This window comes from Pleurodeles waltl, chromosome 5, assembly GCF_031143425.1.
Source record: "Pleurodeles waltl isolate 20211129_DDA chromosome 5, aPleWal1.hap1.20221129, whole genome shotgun sequence".
Taxonomy (NCBI): domain Eukaryota; kingdom Metazoa; phylum Chordata; class Amphibia; order Caudata; family Salamandridae; genus Pleurodeles; species Pleurodeles waltl.
In genome coordinates, this window is record NC_090444.1 from 1142320089 (window position 1) to 1142339335 (window position 19247).

The following is a 19247-nucleotide window of genomic DNA, read 5'->3' on the forward strand; positions in this document are numbered from 1 at the left end:
ATAAAGCTAATTTCTACCTCCTCGGGTATGTGCATGATGCTGATTAAATCAATTCATTAATATAAATGTATGTATAACTCCTCACTGATATTCAGCCCATTTGGTTCCATCGTATCAAGTGATAATATGTATCTTGACTCTAATTTGCGCAGATTTTTCTCTCGGTCTTCCCCTCTGCTGTCTCTAGTTATTCCATCAATTACACTGTAGCGTAGCTCCTCTATTTTCCCTCCATGTATCTCATGAATGTGTCTAGCTACTGGATATGTGGTATCTTTATTTGTGATGGCTCTTAAGTGTTGCAAGACTCTCTTATGTACCTGCAATTTTGTACTGCCCACATATAGTTTCGGGCAAGTACATTTCAAGATATAGATCACATAATCACTTTTACATGTGTATCTTCCTTTTATAGTGTGTACTGTCCTGTTGCTAATGGTTAAATTTTTGATATTTTCTCCACTTTTGCATGCTTTACATAACGTACACTTATAGAAGCCATCCTGTGTATTGAACCATGTGGTTTGTTTGTTCAATTGTCTGATATCACTTTTCACTAGAACATCTTTCAAAGATTTGCCTCTTCGATAGGTTATTTGTGGTCTCCTCATCAAACTCTGTCCTATTATAGGATCACTCCTTACAACATGCCAGTGCTTTTGTAATAAATTGCGTACTTGGTCATGTGCTTCATTAAATGTTGTAATGAATCTCACTGTTGTTCCAATATTAGCACCACTGTTTATCTTATTCTTGCTTCCCTTTGGCGAGAATAATAGATCTTCTCTAGCTCTGGATTTTATTTTGTTATTAGCTCTTTCGAGTGTCCTATCGGTATATCCTCTATTATGTAATCTCTTCTCCATGTCTAACTGAACTTCTTTAAACTTGGTCTCAGTGCTACATATCCTTTTGGCTCTCATCATCTCACCAAATGGAATACTTTCTTTTAAAGGTTGTGGATGATGACTGGAAGCGTGTAAAATGCTGTTACCTGCGGTTGGTTTTCTAAATACTGTGGTTTCTACCCTGTTATGTTCTATCATCACTTTTACATCAAGAAACTCTTTCTCACTTGCATGTATCTTACTTGTAAATTTTAGATTACAATTATTCTTATTTACTTCTTGTGAGAATTGTAAAGCACTGATCATGTCCCCTTTCCAGATGATAAAAATATCATCGATATATCTCAACCAAAGTACAATGTGCTGGTTCCACTGATCCAGGGGGGAAGAGTGAGTACTTGTTCTTCCCACCACCCCGTGTACAGGTTCGCGTAACTCGGTGCGAAACAGGTTCCCATAGCAGTCCCGCATTTCTGCTCAAATATATCATTGTTGTAAAAGAACATGTTATGTCGTAGACACCAACTAATCATACTGATTAACATTCTGCTGTGTTGGAAAAATCCGATAGGTCTCACTCTCAAGAAGTGTTCAATAGCTTTCATCCCCAAATCATGGGGTATACTCGTGTACAGTGCTGTTACATCTAACATCATGAGGAGGAAATCATCCTCCCACCCAATATCAAAGATCCTTTTTAAGAAGCACTGAAGCTATTGAACACTTCTTGAGAGTAAGACCTATCGGATTTTTCCAACACAGCAGAATGTTAATCAGTATGATTAGTTGGTGTCTACGACATAACATGTTCTTTTACAACAATGATATATTTGAGCAGAAATGGGCACTCCAGTGATGTTGCAGCTCTGAAATATGGCCAAACTGGTGGCAAGTGGCATCGTGGCAGCTGCACGCTTGACTTTTCTCAGTTCATGGGCAGTTATTTTGCGCCTTGGTTTTTCCACACGCTTCTTGCGACCCTGTTGACTATTTTGAATGAAACGCTTGATTGTTCGATGATCACGCTTCAGAAGCTTTGCAATTTTAAGAGTGCTGCATCCCTCTGCAAGATATCTCACTATTTTTGACTTTTCTGAGCCTGTCAAGTCCTTCTTTTGACCCATTTTGCCAAAGGAAAGGAAGTTGCCTAATAATTATGCACACCTGATATAGGGTGTTGATGTCATTAGACCACACCCCTTCTCATTACAGAGATGCACATCACCTAATATGCTTAATTGGTAGTAGGCTTTCGAGCCTATACAGCTTGGAGTAAGACAACATGCATAAAGAGGATGATGTGGTCAAAATACTCATTTGCCTAATAATTCTGCACTCCCTGTAGAGGAGCTAAGCTACAGTGTAATTGATGGAATAACTAGAGACAGCAGAGGGGGAGACCGAGAGAAAAATCTGCGCAAATTAGAGTCAAGATACATATTATCACTTGATACGATGGAACCAAATGGGCTGAATATCAGTGAGGAGTTATACATACATTTATATTAATGAATTGATTTAATCAGCATCATGCACATACCCGAGGAGGTAGAAATTAGCTTTACCTCTATACATCAAATAGCCATGATGTACAGATGGAAATGTTTGCTATTCAAATATAAAATTCCCTCACTCAGTACCAAGTTAGGAGATGAGCCGGATATGGTCAGGTTATCAGGAAGATAACGTAAGATATCAGATACTTCAAGATCGAGTTAAGGAAACACATTTGAAGAGATAAAATGCATGGTAATTATATAATATGCTGTAGACTAGTTAAAATCAATTACACCAATCAATGGGTAGTCTACTCTTAAATGCTTTACAACATATATACACCGAGGTAACGTGGTTTTGTATTTATTGTTATTTATTTGTATTGTCCACATACACTTTTATTTCTATTCACATTGTTGTATGTATATTTGGGTCATTCCGGTTCACAGTGCACATGTGGGTAATCCGTATTAAAGTAAGACCTATTTATTTATTCATTTATTCATTTATGTATGCATATGACGATCGACATAAAGTATATTTATATTTATATTTATACAAAAAAATGTTATGATGGAAAGTTCAACTGAAAGACAAATTGGTTGTAACGTAGATTGGGATTGAGCGTAAAGATCATGTGATATATATTAAGAAAAACAAAATGGCGAATTAGAAGCTGACGAAGGCGGCAACGCCGAAACGCGTTCTTTTCTTTTGTGCCAATAAACCCTGATGAATTACGATTCCCGCGGAGTGCTGTCCTTCTCTGTATCAAGGGGATTAAGTGTGGATTTATAGCGAGGTAGCGCTCGCAAGGTGACGAGCACCGCTGACGGTTTGGAGCAGGACTGGTATGCTAGTTGGAAGTGTTTAATATATATATACATTTATATATATATATAAAGAGATCACTTTTATATGTAAGCGTGGTTTCCCTGATGGCGATCGCAGCCCCCAGGGAAACCCCACACGCATTGACAAAAGTGATCTCCATATATATATATATATATATATATATATATATATATATATAAATAGGTCTATATTTATATATGGATATACATATATATATATATATATATATATATATATATATAGATAGATATACATATCTATATATATATATAGAGTGTCTATCTATATATAGATAGATAGATATATCTATATAGGTAGATCTACTTATATGGATCTATATATATTTTTTAATAGCTGTAAGGTTTCCCTGGGGGACGATCGTGGTGCCCAGGGAAACCATACAGCTATTTAAAAAAATTGCCCCCACAGGGGTCAGCCCTGCTCAAGGGCAACCCCCTGTCAGTTTAATTTTTTTTGTTTTAATAAAAAAAAATGTCATTATTTTTTAACCCCTGGGTGGGGGTGCGATCATACCCCCGTGGGGTAAACAAACATTTTGTTTAAAAAAATATGCCCCCGGGGGGTTTCCCGTTTTCATAGGGGGCTGAGCCCCCCAGTGTAATCCCTGGTGTTTAGTGGGGTTTCCTGGCCGTGGATCACAGTGCGGCTGTGATCAACGGCCAGGAAACCATTTCAGGAAGGCCTTGTTTGAAAGGGGAGAATCTCCCCTTTCACAAGAGGCCTTCCCGAATGGTGGGGAGGCCCTTTCAGGCCCGTTTTCCCCACCAGAGCATAATGCAACCTTACCTGCTGTTTCCTGCTCCGGTGGGGGAAACAAAGTGTGACGTCAGCGCGTCACAGAGAGGCGGGTGGGGGCCGGGTGGAGGCATTGAAGCTCTTCCGTGTCTCCCAAGTGGGTTTTAAAAAAAAATCCTCCAGTGCGACGCACCAGAGGATTTTTCAAACCCCTCCCTGGCGTCGGCCACTGGTCGTGACCCACACCAAGGAGGGTGTGTGGGCGTCGGCCAGTAGCCGATGCCCGCTTCAATGGGATTAAATCTATGAATGTTTGTGTTTATGAGGGCTTTAGCGTGCACTTGTTAGCCAATGTTAATTTGCTCATGTCTGTCCGATTGTGTGCTTATGTATGTAAAGCCTTTTGTTTGTGTGTCAGTGTGTGCTAGGGTTTTTGTTTGCGTCTGTGATTGTGTTCTGTGTCTCCATGAGTGTGCATGTTTGAACCTTACAGTCTGTCCAAGTGAGACTATGTGTGAGCGTGCCTGTTTCTGAGTATCTGTGTGAGCCAGCTTGAGTGCACTAGTGGTGTGTGCAAATGCGGTCTCCAGCTTTTCGTTTCCCACAAATGTCCCTCTACGTAGAGTAGAAAGTAACTACAACCTAGCACAGAGCACACAGCGAACACACACACACATTGGTTAATTAGATGGGGGCAGTAAATTATTAAGGACCCACTGAAAATGCCAAGAGAGGATGTTAGCCGTCAAAAGGTAGTTTTTCTTACCACCTGACCCTTTTGGGAGCAGCAGTGTTGACTCTGCCACCACTCCCCCAAAAAAAGCAATAAGTGGCTGCATAAGAAATGGATTGCAGTGCAGCTTGTAAGAAGTGGCCAGCTGGTTGCAGAGGTTCACCACCTGTACTTAGGAAGGTTGTTACAATGAAAACAGGTAGCAAAACAACCGAAAAGGACACTGTGGACTTTGCAAAATGCTGTTGTGATGATGTTTTGCCTGAGTGGGGCGGATGTACCTGTTGACAGTATAGAACAACTCCGGACATCCTTTTTCTCCGTAATGCCACAAGGCTTTAGTTAGACCTTTCAGTGGCATACCTTCACCTGTGTACTAGCATTAATCAGTTGGTGCTTCCTGTGGAGCTACCTCTACAGGTCACGGATAGGTGTGCAGTGTTAAATACTCCCATTGCTTCTTTTGCATGCAGACGTATTCACCTGTCCTTTTCATATAATGCGTATGTCTATAAGCTTAGCAGCACACATCGATGCTGCAGGTTTTTGTGGTCTAACACCATCATTGTGAGCGTGTTGCACTACATTTCTATTGAATTTCACATTTTTAGGTTGTTGGGATATGCTGTTTCATGGAAAAAAAATAATAATAAAACTATGCACACACTTCTTACTAATGGTCAAGGAAACAATCCGAAAGTAATTTAGAAGGATGCCTCACTCATTCAGACGTTCTAATAAATTCAAGAAGATTATGGGGGTCATTACGACCTCGGCGGTCTTGGAAAAAGACCGCTGAGGCCGCGGGAGACAGAATACCGCCATTGCCGGCGGTATTCCTGTCTCCCTATTATGACATTTCCGCTGGCCCAGCGGAAATGTCACATCAACATTGCAGCCGGCTCGTAATAGAGCCGGCGGCAATGTTGATGTGCAGCGGGTGCAGTAGCACCCGTCGCGCATTTCACTGCCCGAAATTCGGGCAGTGAAATGCGCGACGGGGCTATGCCTGAGGGCCCCTGCACTGCCCATGCCAAGTGCATGGGCAGTGCAGGGGCCCACAGGGGCACCCCAAGTCCCCTTACCGCCAGCCTTTCAATGGCGGTGTTTACCGCCACTGACAGGCTGGCGGTCGGGGACTCATAATCCCCAGGGCAGCGGTGCTTGCACCGCTGCCCTGGGGATTATGACCGCCAGGCGGAAACCTGGCGGGAAAGTGGAGGGGCCGGCGGTATGGCCGTGGCTTTTCCGCCATGGTCATAATTGCTGGCGGAACACCGCCAGCCTGTTGGCGGTGTTACCGCCAACTTACCGCCGGCCGCCAGGGTCGTAATGACCCCCTATGTGTGTATTATTTGTGACAATGTGAATGTCAGCAAGAAAGAGAAGCAGGAAACAGCTTTGCCTGAGACAAGTAGTAAGTCAAACAGAGAAGATTATGATGCCAACTCACAATGAGAACTAGTACTACAGGAGTACTTTTCTATATTCATACTACAGGAGTTCTACTTTACGTACTGCAAAATGTCTTTGAAAATAATTCCCTGTACATTTCTAGGACGGTCATATTGTAACAAGCCGGGCTATTTAGCCATTCAAACAGGAGAAACCACTGACCAGGGTTTGCCAGCTGGCTTCAGAGGGGACATGTGTATGGCTACGTCTTGCAGTATGTACTTTCGGCAGGCAACAGTCTGAAGGTTTCCTTAGCTCAGGGATGACCATCGCCATAGAATTCTGAAAAAGATAGCCTTCTCACGCACACAGTCTGAACTTGGGCAAAGAAATGAATCATGTTTCCATCATTTTTATGGGACCTCTTCACAAGCTACCCAGAAAGTTGCATGTCAGTGGTTGGCTTTCGTAGGGAATATCCCAATACTGAAGAGTAGGAGACTAGTTATGGTTTCAGTAAAGTACCTCATTAAGTCACTGTCATGTCAGACATCCAACAGTATTCGCTATGGACTGGATTGGGGATACTTTTTCAGAATAGCAGGAACCATATTTTTATTGTACTCCTCTTGGTAAATAGCTATAAGACACAATTTGGTTAGACATTGAGTGAATGTTATGCAGGAACAAAATGGCTTTTTTTGAAAAATGTGTTTCTATTATTTCATAGCAACAGCTGAAGTGAAGTGAGCACAATAGCATACATCATGGACCCATGTTGAAACAAAACATAACAACAGCAAGTTCTAGTATCGGACATAAAAAGCAAAGAATACTGTCTCACCATTTGCCAGAACTTTCTCGCTATGGAGACAAATGTACAGGGAGGTGAGGGAGGGAGGAAGCTATACATCAAAAGTGTGTTGGGTTGGGTCCGGGGTACATCAGTCTTAAACAAACTGTAAACACAAGGTCAATAACAGAGTTTGGAGAGCAGGTGGCCAAGGGTGGGGGCTGTCCATATGTCCAGCACCTGGCTACAGCAGCTCGGAATGCCCAGGGGTTAGGTGCTCTGTCCTTGGACAGTAGTTGTACTGTGGGAGAAAGACAGTGCTCATGTATCATTCTCAGCCTCAATGTTCAGAATATGTGTCCCAGATATTGCCCCCTACCGCGACACCCCTTTAGCGCGTATTGACTGCAGTACATGAGATTCCTCACGTGCCCATTGCAATAACATCATCAGCCATTTAGCAATGTCCGGGGCAACAGGTGCCTTCCACTGCACTTCAATCTGTCATTTAAAAAGAACAAATGCAATGTAGGTAAACCGGTGAAGTTGCTTATCTCCCTTGGCTTTGGGTCAAAGGCCAATTAGGCAGGATTCAGGGGTCGGGATCAGTACATGGCCTAGCAGTTCTGCTGTGATGGTCGTAATTGCAACCCACACCAGATGCAATGATGCAGGAACAATAAGGCTTAAGTGCCTTCCCGTACTCAGTATGGATCCTGCATTTTGTATTCTGCAGCGCATCCATAGCTGAAGGTGTAATCCTTGCTTGACTAGTACTGTTAAATTCCTATGGTTTTTCTACAATAGGTGTATTGTGAGGTTGTTTCAGGAATTCTATCTTGGCCCTGTTCACAAAACCTGAAGGGAAATCTGAAATGTAGTCCTGTATGGTAATACCAATTCTAGGAGTACATTGTTGACTGTGTAGACATTCTCACTGGATTCCTGGATTACTACTAGGATATTGTGACTGTCACACAGTTGTTCTCATTGGGGTAACAATTTCCACACATGTAAACATAATGGCAGCACTTTTTGTTCATGACTGAGAAAAGAAACATATTGTAGTTTTTGCATACACAAGCATGCGCCCTCACATAAAACATCCTTCCCCAATAACTCCATAATCGTTTGGGTAATCCAAATTTATTTCCAATCTGGATATAGATTTAGACCTTCCCTTTACAAGGTAAATGCAAGAGGATTTTAAGGATGAGAAGCTACCTAGACACGTTTGGTGAATGCAAAGAAACCACTCAGTTTATGCTGTTCCCTAACTTTATCTGGTGTACCCAACCAGGAAACCCCACAAAACTACCCCTCAGAGGGGACATGTTTGTATGAAAATCTCATGCTACTGGTGGAAGTTCTGTATGATCACTTCTTGTTTACAAGGACAAGCACCCACCAATGTGAGCACTTTCTGGATCGGCCACAAAACATCTCAAATGGGTACAAAAATTGAATATTTAGGAAAAATTCATATACAAATTTTAAAAACAGAAATGACAGGGCCCACTATGCACTTTTATGAATTGGTAGTTAGACAACGAGTGGACAGTTCACAATGGCATCTTAGTGTAAAAGACTACTCTTGTACTTCTACTTCCAGTAACCATAAATGCTTTGGTGAATCAGCTCTAAATCTTCTATTACTGAGGACCATTTACATAGTTGTGCTTAATCTGGATGCCAGAACGTGGCTACACAATTCCTGATTGTTATGCTCCCATTGAGTTTGTGCTTCCAGTATCTGAGCAAGAAGCATGGAATAACACAAGCAAATTGTATTTACACCCATGTTGTGGAATTCAAAAACTCCCTTGTGCATTGTTTGGGCAAATTGTATTTTGCTACATTACACATGAGAAACTGAGGCCTCATTTACAAGGCCTTTGTGCTACTGTTGTGTCATTTTGTTTTGGCGCAGCGGTGGCAGTAGCAGTGCTCTACACTGCCCCAGATATTCAAACTGATGCATTGGGCCCAATGCGTCAGTTGTAAACCCTTGCATCACATTATACCTTTGCGAGGTATACTGTATGCAGGGTAGACATTCCCATGAGAAAAGCCATGCGGAACCGAAGCAGTGAAATTGACAACATTTCACTGCGTCATTCTGCGACTTCACTGCATGAGAATTTTCTAGTCTTCTCAGAGCAGGCGTAAAATTGGCACAAGGCTTTTCTCTATGGGGACCTCCTTGTATTGCTGGAGTAGTGTCATTTTTTTTACGTTAGTCCAGCAATGCATGAGTTTAGTGCCAACAGATTAGTTGGAATTTCTGACACATCTTTGAAAACCTGCGCCATAGAGCTCTATTTTGTACATACAGTGCATTCATGGCATCAATAGGGGATCGTAGGGCAGCACAAGAAATCTGATGCATTGGGGCTGATGCGTCAGATTCTTGTAAATGAGGCCCACAGTTTTTAAAGCAATTGCTTGTTCATGGCCAAATTCAAAGAAATGTGGTATGATCAAATGTAGGGAAAACATTTCAATGTATGATTGAAAAATAAGACAGAAACTGTTTATGTTTCAACAAATATGTTTAATCTAAGAAACTCTACATTATATATTTAACATAATTTACTTGAATTTCTCTTTGAAACAGGTGGATACACTTATCATGATGTACAAAACCCACTGCCAGTGTGTTCTTGACAATGCAATTAATGGAAATTTTGAAGAGGTAAGTTTCTTCATTGGTTTAAAAAACACAAATGAATATCTATTTTTGTAAATTCTCAGAACTGCATTTGGTTTTTCATGGCACATAGCGAAAATAGACTGTAGCAGGGTAAATTTGAACCACCTCATCACAGGCAACATATACAGTGGGTCATAGTGTCATGTGTAGAAAGAAATTAAAAATATCCTTTATTGGAATTAAACTTCACTTTTGCATATGTTCAATATGATGCTTAAGCGCAAGCATATTTATTGGATCTCCTTGGGATTCACTAGAAGAAATGTGTCAATACACCTTTTGTTGCCTTATAGTCACAAGAATGTGTATCTGCATGGAAGAACGCTGACTGCTGCTTAAGCTTTAAAAAAGGTGTCCACATCTATGTGAGGCTCGGCAGGCTGGACAATCTAATGGCATGGGTGAAACCTCAAACAATAATCATATTTGTTGCACTTACATTGAATATATAGGCCAAAGAGCAAAGTTTGACTGACACTGGACGTGGTAAGGAGTTTTTTTCTGAAGTATATTTTTTGAGAATACACACTATCAGTGAAACGTTTAAGCTAGGTTTAGAGGGTGACTTAAATCATATGTCATGGAATGATGCAAGTGAGTTCAATTTCATTTGTAGCTTTTAACATTATATTACGTGTGGTGAATAATAGCAGGCTACACATGAGTGCTGACAACCAATACTAGGCATTCACACCACTTGGACATTCCAGACAACAAGGCCCATATTTATACTTTTTTAGCACCACATTTGCGTCATTTTTTGATGCAAAACTAGTACAAACTTACAAAAGTTAAGTAAGGTAAATTTGCGCCGCTTTTGCGTCAAAAAATGATGCAAATGCAGTGCTAAAAAAGTATAAATATGGGCCCAAGTCTAGAACTTCAGCAGCAACATTCTAATACATTGTTCAGATTACATAACACCCCTTCAATGCCATACTAAAGTATACAACACATCCCCATTCCTTCCCAAAATATAAAAGAGACAAATTATACAACCCCGACAAAGCACACCGACAAAACACAACAGACAGATGCCACAATAATATAACAATATAAAACTTCCCAAAAACTAACAAATACAAAAAAAACACAAGAAACTACCACAAAATACAACTGCTAATAAGGAAACAAAATCAGTGTGCAGGATAACTCAACCACACAAAATCCCCCAACAACCCCGGCAGACTGTGGAATCTCACCACCCATCCAATGGGCACCACACCGCCAGAAGCAGAAGGATTAGAATCACCAGAATTAGAATCCCAAAGTCACCAACCACACTCCCGTAACCGCTTCTTTCACTATCTACATCCCCCCGAAAATCACAATCCTTTATCAACAACAACATTCCTCTTCCTTTTCTTTCTCAAGAACAGGACCCCTGCCAATCCTGTGAAACAAAGCCACTCTCTTTAAATTCCTTGTTTGACCGTTGTCCTGCTTTACCCAATTGCCACCTACCTTTTCCACCCTATACAGTCCTCTAAATTTAGACAAATCCACATCCAACACCACCTGGTTTCACCTTCTCCCAATCCCCCACACTTATAAATCCTTTCATTGAAACCTCTGCAACCAAGAAAACAACCAATTGTGTACCTTGTTGTCTCCCTCTCATCATCTCAAAAGGTAACTTGCGCGCATGGGTACATATTCCACCTTTGTCTCCAAAATGTGTGGTGAATAAAATCAGGTTACACAAGAGTACTGATTTGAAGAGGTTTTTTTCAGCAGCAAAACCTGTGACCCTCAATACCATTCACTTGCATCAACTGCCATTTGGACATTACAGACAGCAGGCCTAGAACCTCAGCAACATCATTCTAATACATAGTTAAAATTCAAAACCACCTCATCAATTTTATATTAAAGTATACAAAAATGGCATTGTGGAATTGGCATTAAAAGTTGTTAACAGAAATCTGATGTGTCAGATTCATGCAATACAATAAAATTAAACTACCAAGCAACGCTTCAAATCTCATTCTTTTACAGAGAAAAGCTGTTTTAATGGCTTTCTGCTAATCGTTATATAAGAATTTTCTCAAATAGTGACTCAATAAAATATCTAATAAACTATTTCCAGAGACCAATATAAGTTGAAATCCATGCATATCCTTCATGATAAAGATGTCCTGAAAGCCATAATTGACAGCTGCTTTTCCAAACTGCCCTGGCACAGATTGTAAAGAAGTATATTTTGTGCATGGCTCCATTTCTAGAATGAATGCAAGCTAGTGCTATTGGTTCTGTGTGCATGCATCGGAGATTGCACAAATGTAGCAGAGCCATGTGCAAAATCTGAACATGGAAGACAGTCCAGTGATGTGGTCCATGCGGAGCAAGGTAAATTCAGTACAGAGGAATGTGTCAGTTAATGTCTCCCCACCTCCCTATCCCAAGTTTTGACCTTGCTCAAGGCTCTAGAAAGGGAAGTTGTCATGCATACAGATGTACCTAGGATTTGACAAAAGCAAATGGGTTATTTTTGTAAAGTATAGAAATGAATGCAGAACTACCCACAGCATCCATGCACATACTGAGAGAGACACTACATACATGCAAATATGATAGAGTAATGTGCAGACATCTATGCACACACAGACCAACAGATGAATAGCTATTCACACACATAAACCAGCTGACAAATGGGCACGAAGGCACACAGACATATTGGCATTCATAAATACATACCGTAGGATATGTTGTCACTTAGCCACACAGGCCAATTGGCATGTTTTATTTTATGTCGTTCACATGTAGAGGTCTTTATGCTCCTTTAGGGTAATTTCAGAGTACAAGATATGACAGGTGGAAAGGAGAACTCAAAGAAGATGGAATGAGGAAGTAAACATATGGATTAAATGATCTTTCTTAAAACAATGTGGAAGTTGGTAGCCAAACTTGGAAGTCTGGTTAGCAGTAAGAGAAAAATGAGCTGCAGGGGAATGAAAGATGAAGGAGGAGAGGTAGGAGGTATATTTTTTGGAGGAGGGGGTGTTTTTAGGACTCATGACAGGGAATTACTAGAAAAAACATAAGATAAGCCATTAAGCTACAGAAACCCATGTCCCTAAACTAACACACATACAACCCACACAGAGGAGAACATACTGTCCTGCAAAATACAGATGGGTCAGGACACAACACAAAAGAAGGAATGAAGGACAGATGGATGGCCAGTATTCAATCATTATGAATTAAAGTTCCTTGAATGGAAAATAACCTGTTGGAATCAGAAATACAAAGTTCTTTCCTACAGATTTCGCCCAGTTCCAGAGACCTTTCTGCTCATATTTATCACTTGCTCAGAATGGGTGGTAAATATGATCGGGCCACATCTGATTGCTGTGTGGGGGCCAGAGGTAGGGAGGAGGAGTTTGAATGTGTCTCACATCAGGGCAGGCTTCAGGCGACTTGGGGGAGAACTGCAGAGGAACACTGGAGGAAGTTGACTAGCAGCCAAGTTCAGCTACCTCAGGACCAGTGGCCCAGCTCTCTCAGGTAATTTTTCCAGGTGTGTGTCTGTATCTGGGCTTGGTGTTCCTGCATGAAGGAATCCCAGGTTTTGAAACACCAGGCCTTATGGAGTCAGACAAGACAGTATCCCCTGGGATACTGATCTGACCCCCTTATAATGGGTCAGGTATTATAAGTGTAATGCCACTTTACATGTCTCTTCAATCAACCAAGTTGTACAGATTTAAAAACAAAGAAATATCTGTCTCAAATTTTTGTTGTGATTGAAAGTGATTCATGGTACTGGTGAAAAGCATTTGATTGATATTGTTTGATATTATGATCAGACTGTTATTATATCCGTTCTTCTCTTCTTTAAATGTTCTACACATGTGAAGTAAAATCATTACATATGGCAATTTAAACCATTTGTTGGTATATTTTATATCAATGTTTCTTTTTCTATTTTTCCAATAATATGATCTGTTGAAATCGTATATTGGGGAGCTACCTCCTTTGGAGTTTTTTTTATTTATACTTAAGCTTAACAATTAATTTCTAAAAATGCAGTTTTTTTTTTTTTTTTGCAATAACAAAAAATAAAGTAATCATACACAACTGCACGCTTTTTCTTGTGATTCATCATTGCGTTAATCAGTAATCTAGAAAATCTCATTCCAAGACATTCTAGTGACCAGTTTACTTGTTAGCTCATAATATGTTATAGTACCTCATTTATGCTCAAAGGTCGTCAGAGCTAGTAGTGAGGCAGAGGGTGTTTCTGTGAATGATGGCGATGCCTCATCCCTGTCGGTTGATGCTGTCCTTGTGGATGATTTTGTAGCTGTCGGGAATGGCAGTGGCAATGTTCGGGGCTGAGGTGGGTGGGCCATCCAGGTTTCGGTGAAGAAGGCGACATCTGGAGCAATGGAGTCGAGCAGGTCCCAGATTTCCACTGCATGTTTGATGAGAGAGCGGGTGTTGATTATGGTGCAGCTGAGATGGCTGGGTCCAGTGCTAGGTGGGCATGTGGTCAGAAATCTGGATGGTACTTTATATTTGTATTTTTGATATCACCTGTGATTTGATTATTGACTATGCATGGCAATGTTGCTATCTTTATTGGAATATCTTAATCTGCTAAAATATGTGGAGTTACTAAAGTCCTTCTTGGAAGATAGAGGTCAGGAAGTGTGGTAGCCCCCTTCTCTTCGGTTACAAAAAGACTTACTGTTGGGTAACCTCAGGGCTCTGCCCTGAGCCCCACACTAGGTAACATCTACTTGACAATGCTGGCTTCCCTGGTGGAATCCTTAGGTGCCAAAATAATCTACTATGTGAATGGCACACAGCTTTTTTCTCCTATAGTAAAAGAGAGGATATCTGACTAGATTCTATTAAACCTTATCTAGCTGTTATCTTCTAATGTACGTGCATGAATCAGCTGAAGTACAATTCAGGTAAAATCAAGGTACTCTCCGCTGGCTGCAACTTTTCAATAGACTGGCAGATTTTTGGACCGGATGGAGTACCCCCACTAGGCCCCCAATCAGAGGTGGTTAGAAATCTTGGGGTGAAGACCTGCTTTGGACTACTACATACTGCAAAAACGTTTCTGCACTTTCTTTCCCTCACAGCCAGGAATACAGTCATCTTACTACTCATGATGACTAGACTGGATTTCGCAACTGCTTTATATTTTGGTTTCCCAAAGTACTTAGTAAATATGTTACAGGTAGTACAAAATGCAGACACCCACTTGATCCTTAATATTCACCTAAGAGCTCAAATTTCATCACATCTGGTCCTAGTGATTTTTTATCTAGGATACCCTCATATCTACCTAACAGGAAGTTGAGTTCTTCCAATAGTACGCTGGCCTTAGTATCCAGGATCTGCCAGTTTAAAACAAGCAGTGGCTCTTTTTCCTGTCTAGACCCCTGAGCCTGGAGCAAACTTCCCCTTGATCTCCATCAAACGGAATCTGAACAGCAGTTTAAAAAGAACCTGAAAATTTGGCTCTTCTCTCAGAGCCAACTGCTTTCTCCCTTGCCATAGCACTGGGACACTCTTTGAAGTAGCTGCACCCTCCACAAATCCTGTTTCATCATCATCATTAGACTTTTATGGTAGTAGAGGTCTGTATGCGGTGAGAGTCTGAGTACTGGACTCAAGGGATCCATTTTGAATGTTCCTGGTTTAGAATTGCACCAGATGTAGGACTGATACAGCTTCCCCGGAAAGTGGAAGGGTAATGACTTCATTCCTGTTGCTGTTGGGTGGAGTCCTAGACAGTGAAATGGAAGATGGTTGAGATAGTGCTCATCTTAGAAATTTAGTGAAGACCTTGTTAGCAATGTGCTGCTGATCGGTTCTTCCTGAGTATTGCCATATGGGAGATAATAGTGGTGAGAGGTGGGACTGCAGTTTCTGTTGTTCAAGGTGAGAAAGTTTCTAGACAGGCCTATCCTTTTGTATGTCCTTGATTATTGATTCAGGAAGGCTGGTGACAGCCATTTGGAGAGATCTCGCACTGCATTGTGCCCTTGTTTTAGATAATTCTGCTTGGAGCCGGTCATTGTTCTCATAATGTACCACATCGAGCCTTCTACAAAAAAAATTATTGAGAATGTCAGCCCATCTTGGCTTAGAAACTGGTGCTGCTGCAACCAACATTAGAAAATGAGTACTCTAACAATGCCAAGGTGTGCACCCTCATCGATCTGGAGGCTCCAGTTGCCAGACTCATCCATGAATTAGGATGGGTCTGGAGGCCTCATCTGGTATGCTAGTGTCTCTTCTGCACCTGGTTTACGGAGGTCACAGTTGCCAAAGATGAGAGCTGCTGGAGGGAGCCACTTTACTGAAATCCCTGTGTCTTCAGGTTCCATACATGGATGCCATGGCAGCCCCAAAAAATGAGACTCCGCTGTTGGAGGATCAGGACCAGTTCACATGTCCATCACAAACTGTCCCACTCCAAGATGCAGATAAACTGGCCCTGAGACCTATGTGCAAATAATACACTGAATAGCGGTTTGATGCCAGCGAAACAAATTAAGGATCTGACCTACAGTTTAGAGGATGGGTACTCTGTCACATATAATCAGGTATAATGCATTTGTAATAAGATGGGCAGGGTATCTATCAGATTTGTGATGGAGTACCCATCCTCCAAACTCTATATCGGACTGTAGGACTTTTTTTTCCGAATATTTCAAGGTGAAAAGTGAATTGAACTGTTGGGTGCATAAACACCTTCGGGTATTTGAGGGATCTGCACCTGTGCCTAGCTGGCAATGAGTCCCAGATTAAGTGCCAGATGTTGGAGAGCTCCTTTAGTGGGAGATACCAAAGGGTGTATGGCCTCAAGATCACAAGAAGGATTTTAACAAAGCATTGAGTTTGCTTAATTACACTGTGTAGCATTATGCAACTGTGCGTCATTAAAGTACTTTATTTGATACAAAAAAGAGCAATGGGCTGGACAGCACATTATTGTGTCTGTTGGTTGGTTTTTGAGTTCTAATTCTTGTTCCCCACATTATCTTCCTGAGAAGCCATTGACTGTTTCCCTTGCAACTTTTTGAATCAAGCGCCGAAATGTTGTACTTGACCCACTTTGCAGGGCCATACTAAAATAGACCACAGGACAACTAATGCAAACAACTTCAACTCTCACAGTTAGTCTGCAGTTGTCCCTGTCTGCCCCATGCCCCCCTCCCCAGATTGGGGTCTAACAGCCCTTAATCACATTAATCAAATTTGTACTGTCTCTGATGTAGGTCCTTGTTGTTGAGCAAATGGTTTTATAAATATATCAGTGAGTTGACACATTGGTCTTAAAACAGATATACATCCTGGAATGATCAGCTTTCCAGGAGATTATGCCATTGTTTGTACATTGTTGCAGGGTATACTTAGCTGATATTCTGGGTCATAGTTTGTTCAGGAATCAGGATTTGTTTTGACTGAGGATGCCTGCGTGTACGCAAGTTCAGTAGCTCTGTGGAAGGTGCCACTTGCCAATCGTATCCTGAATCACTATGCAGCCTCCTTGGTCTGCTGTTTAATAGTGATACCTGTATTGAGCTTTTGTGCACGCAGGGCAATGTGCTCTATTTTAACCAATGTTGTGTTGAATATGTGTCCTCTTTTTATTGAGAGACTGAACCCTTTTTAAGACCTCTTTGGATGCATTGGGGTGAGCATATTTTAGCTACTAACAATTGCACCAACAGTGTCAAACCATATGATTCATTAGTCGTTGGCATTTCTGAAGTCGTGGTCTCTGATTCAATGTAATACCGTTTAAGTCTTTACCATATTCTGAAGAATTTTGGAATTGTGGCAGATGAGAAATGCATAATCGATGCTTTTGCTCCAATAAATAAGATCCCTCTTCAGAAAGACCTTGAAAGCTGCTTAGGAGTGATCAAAAAGCGAGACAACAATGGTTTTTATTGTTTTTCTACTTCTATCGCATAGAAAAACCTTTGCACCAGAGCTGAAACTGAGAACAACTAGTTTTCAAGATATGGAGTGAATTGAACATGATTAACATGTGGAAGTTTTCAAAATATGAGGTTTTATATGTTCATACTGGATATATCGTTGTAGCTCCAGAATACGACAGCAAGCCACACTGGGATTGTAGAATTTATTAGCTGCATAGCAGTAGTTGCTTGTGATTTTTTAATTAGAAATGTGAAACTAATGGCCAGAACAGATCAACTTTCAGACCCCTTTTTTCCGATTTTTTTAGACGTAAACATTTTTTTATATGCACACCACAAAATGGGCTTGTGCAAATATCGTTTTGAGCTATGGCATTTTGTTTTTTTTGGTAGATCAGCCCTGTGGGCATGTTAGTAACTTGTGGACATCTTTAATTATTTTATAGATTATCACATAGACTCCAAATGACCATTGCATTTGTTTCATACTCTTCATCAGACCAAACCGTCATAACAAAATGGCAAGCTTCTTACCCATACAATGTCTATTAGTTTGTTCTTTAAAGATATTCCTGTTTTTATCTGTTTCAGATTCAGCATTTCATATTACATTTTTGGCAAGGAATGCCTGATCATCTTCTCCCCTTGCTTGAAAACCCAGTTATCGTAGATATCTTCTGTGTATGTGACTCCATTCTCTACAAGGTATGTGGATTCACTCTGGAACGAATGGAAGTTGTACAAAGATATGGTTGCACATGAGGTGTAATGCAAAGTGATGGGAAATCCCTCATGAATGCCCCCTGAAGTACTGGGGCCCCTCTGAAAGTTTTTGGGGGGGCTGCACCACATTGGCTACAGAGGCCTGCTTTACGCCCCTTGGACTCGCATGGGGTTCAAAAAGAGAAGGGGTACTGGGTCTGCAAACACAGAAAGAGCGCATTTATTATATTTTTGTCCAACCATTTCACTTGCCATAACGTTTAGATTTTTCAAGTGTAGAAATATATTATTTCACAGATGCCATCCGCCACAAAATAGGGAACATAAAATCACACCTGCCAGAGTGCATCCTTTGCTTTGCTAAAGGATATCATTTCATAAGTACATTTATAAAGGGAAAATGGCTAAGTTAGTGCATTTCATGAACTTTTTTTATAGTCTTGAAAAGAGTAAACTTTCCAAAGTTACCAGAGGTTTAAAATAAAGCAGGATAAATGCATATCAGAGGTCGTGGTATATGTAGATTTTGCAGCACAAAAGCAAACCAATGATATCGGGTAAATTATCATGGAAAAGGAAGTTTTTGTACATAATTTAAAAAGTTTGTTTTTCGAGTGGAGAATTGTAAAATTCACAAAGTGTGAATCCCTTTACGCAACTCTGGCAGCAAAATGTTAACCTTACACACTCCTGTTATAAATTAGCATCATGTATGATTTCATGTTCCTGTCTCATGTAAACTATCAGAATGATTTGGCTCTAATCCCTGTTTTACGGAACACGCCAAGTAGTACATGTTTTAGGGTGGCTATATATGGTTGTTCGTCAAAAGACTGAAGGTCACACAAGTAGGACAGGATAGAGTTCAAAAGGAGACAACATTGTGAGAAACATTTGAAAACAATAGTACTCTGAATAGAAGCGTCAGTGATAATCGGAAGAGTAAGAATCAATAGGCAATATCAGGCAGAGAGAGACATTGGTTTTGTAATCTGTGGAAATTCCATATAGTTAT

The 19247-nt window shown here is 40.8% G+C and overlaps 1 protein-coding gene across 1 annotated transcript in view; it reads left to right on the plus strand.

Annotated features, from left to right (window-relative positions):
- Nucleotides 1–19247, plus strand: part of RFX6 (regulatory factor X6) — a 337979-nt gene that overhangs the window by 198175 nt on the left and 120557 nt on the right. The window contains exons 8-9 of the mRNA XM_069236757.1: nucleotides 9495–9572; nucleotides 18101–18214. Coding sequence (XP_069092858.1) covers nucleotides 9495–9572; nucleotides 18101–18214 — 192 coding nt within the window. The remainder of the gene's footprint in view (nucleotides 1–9494; nucleotides 9573–18100; nucleotides 18215–19247) is intronic.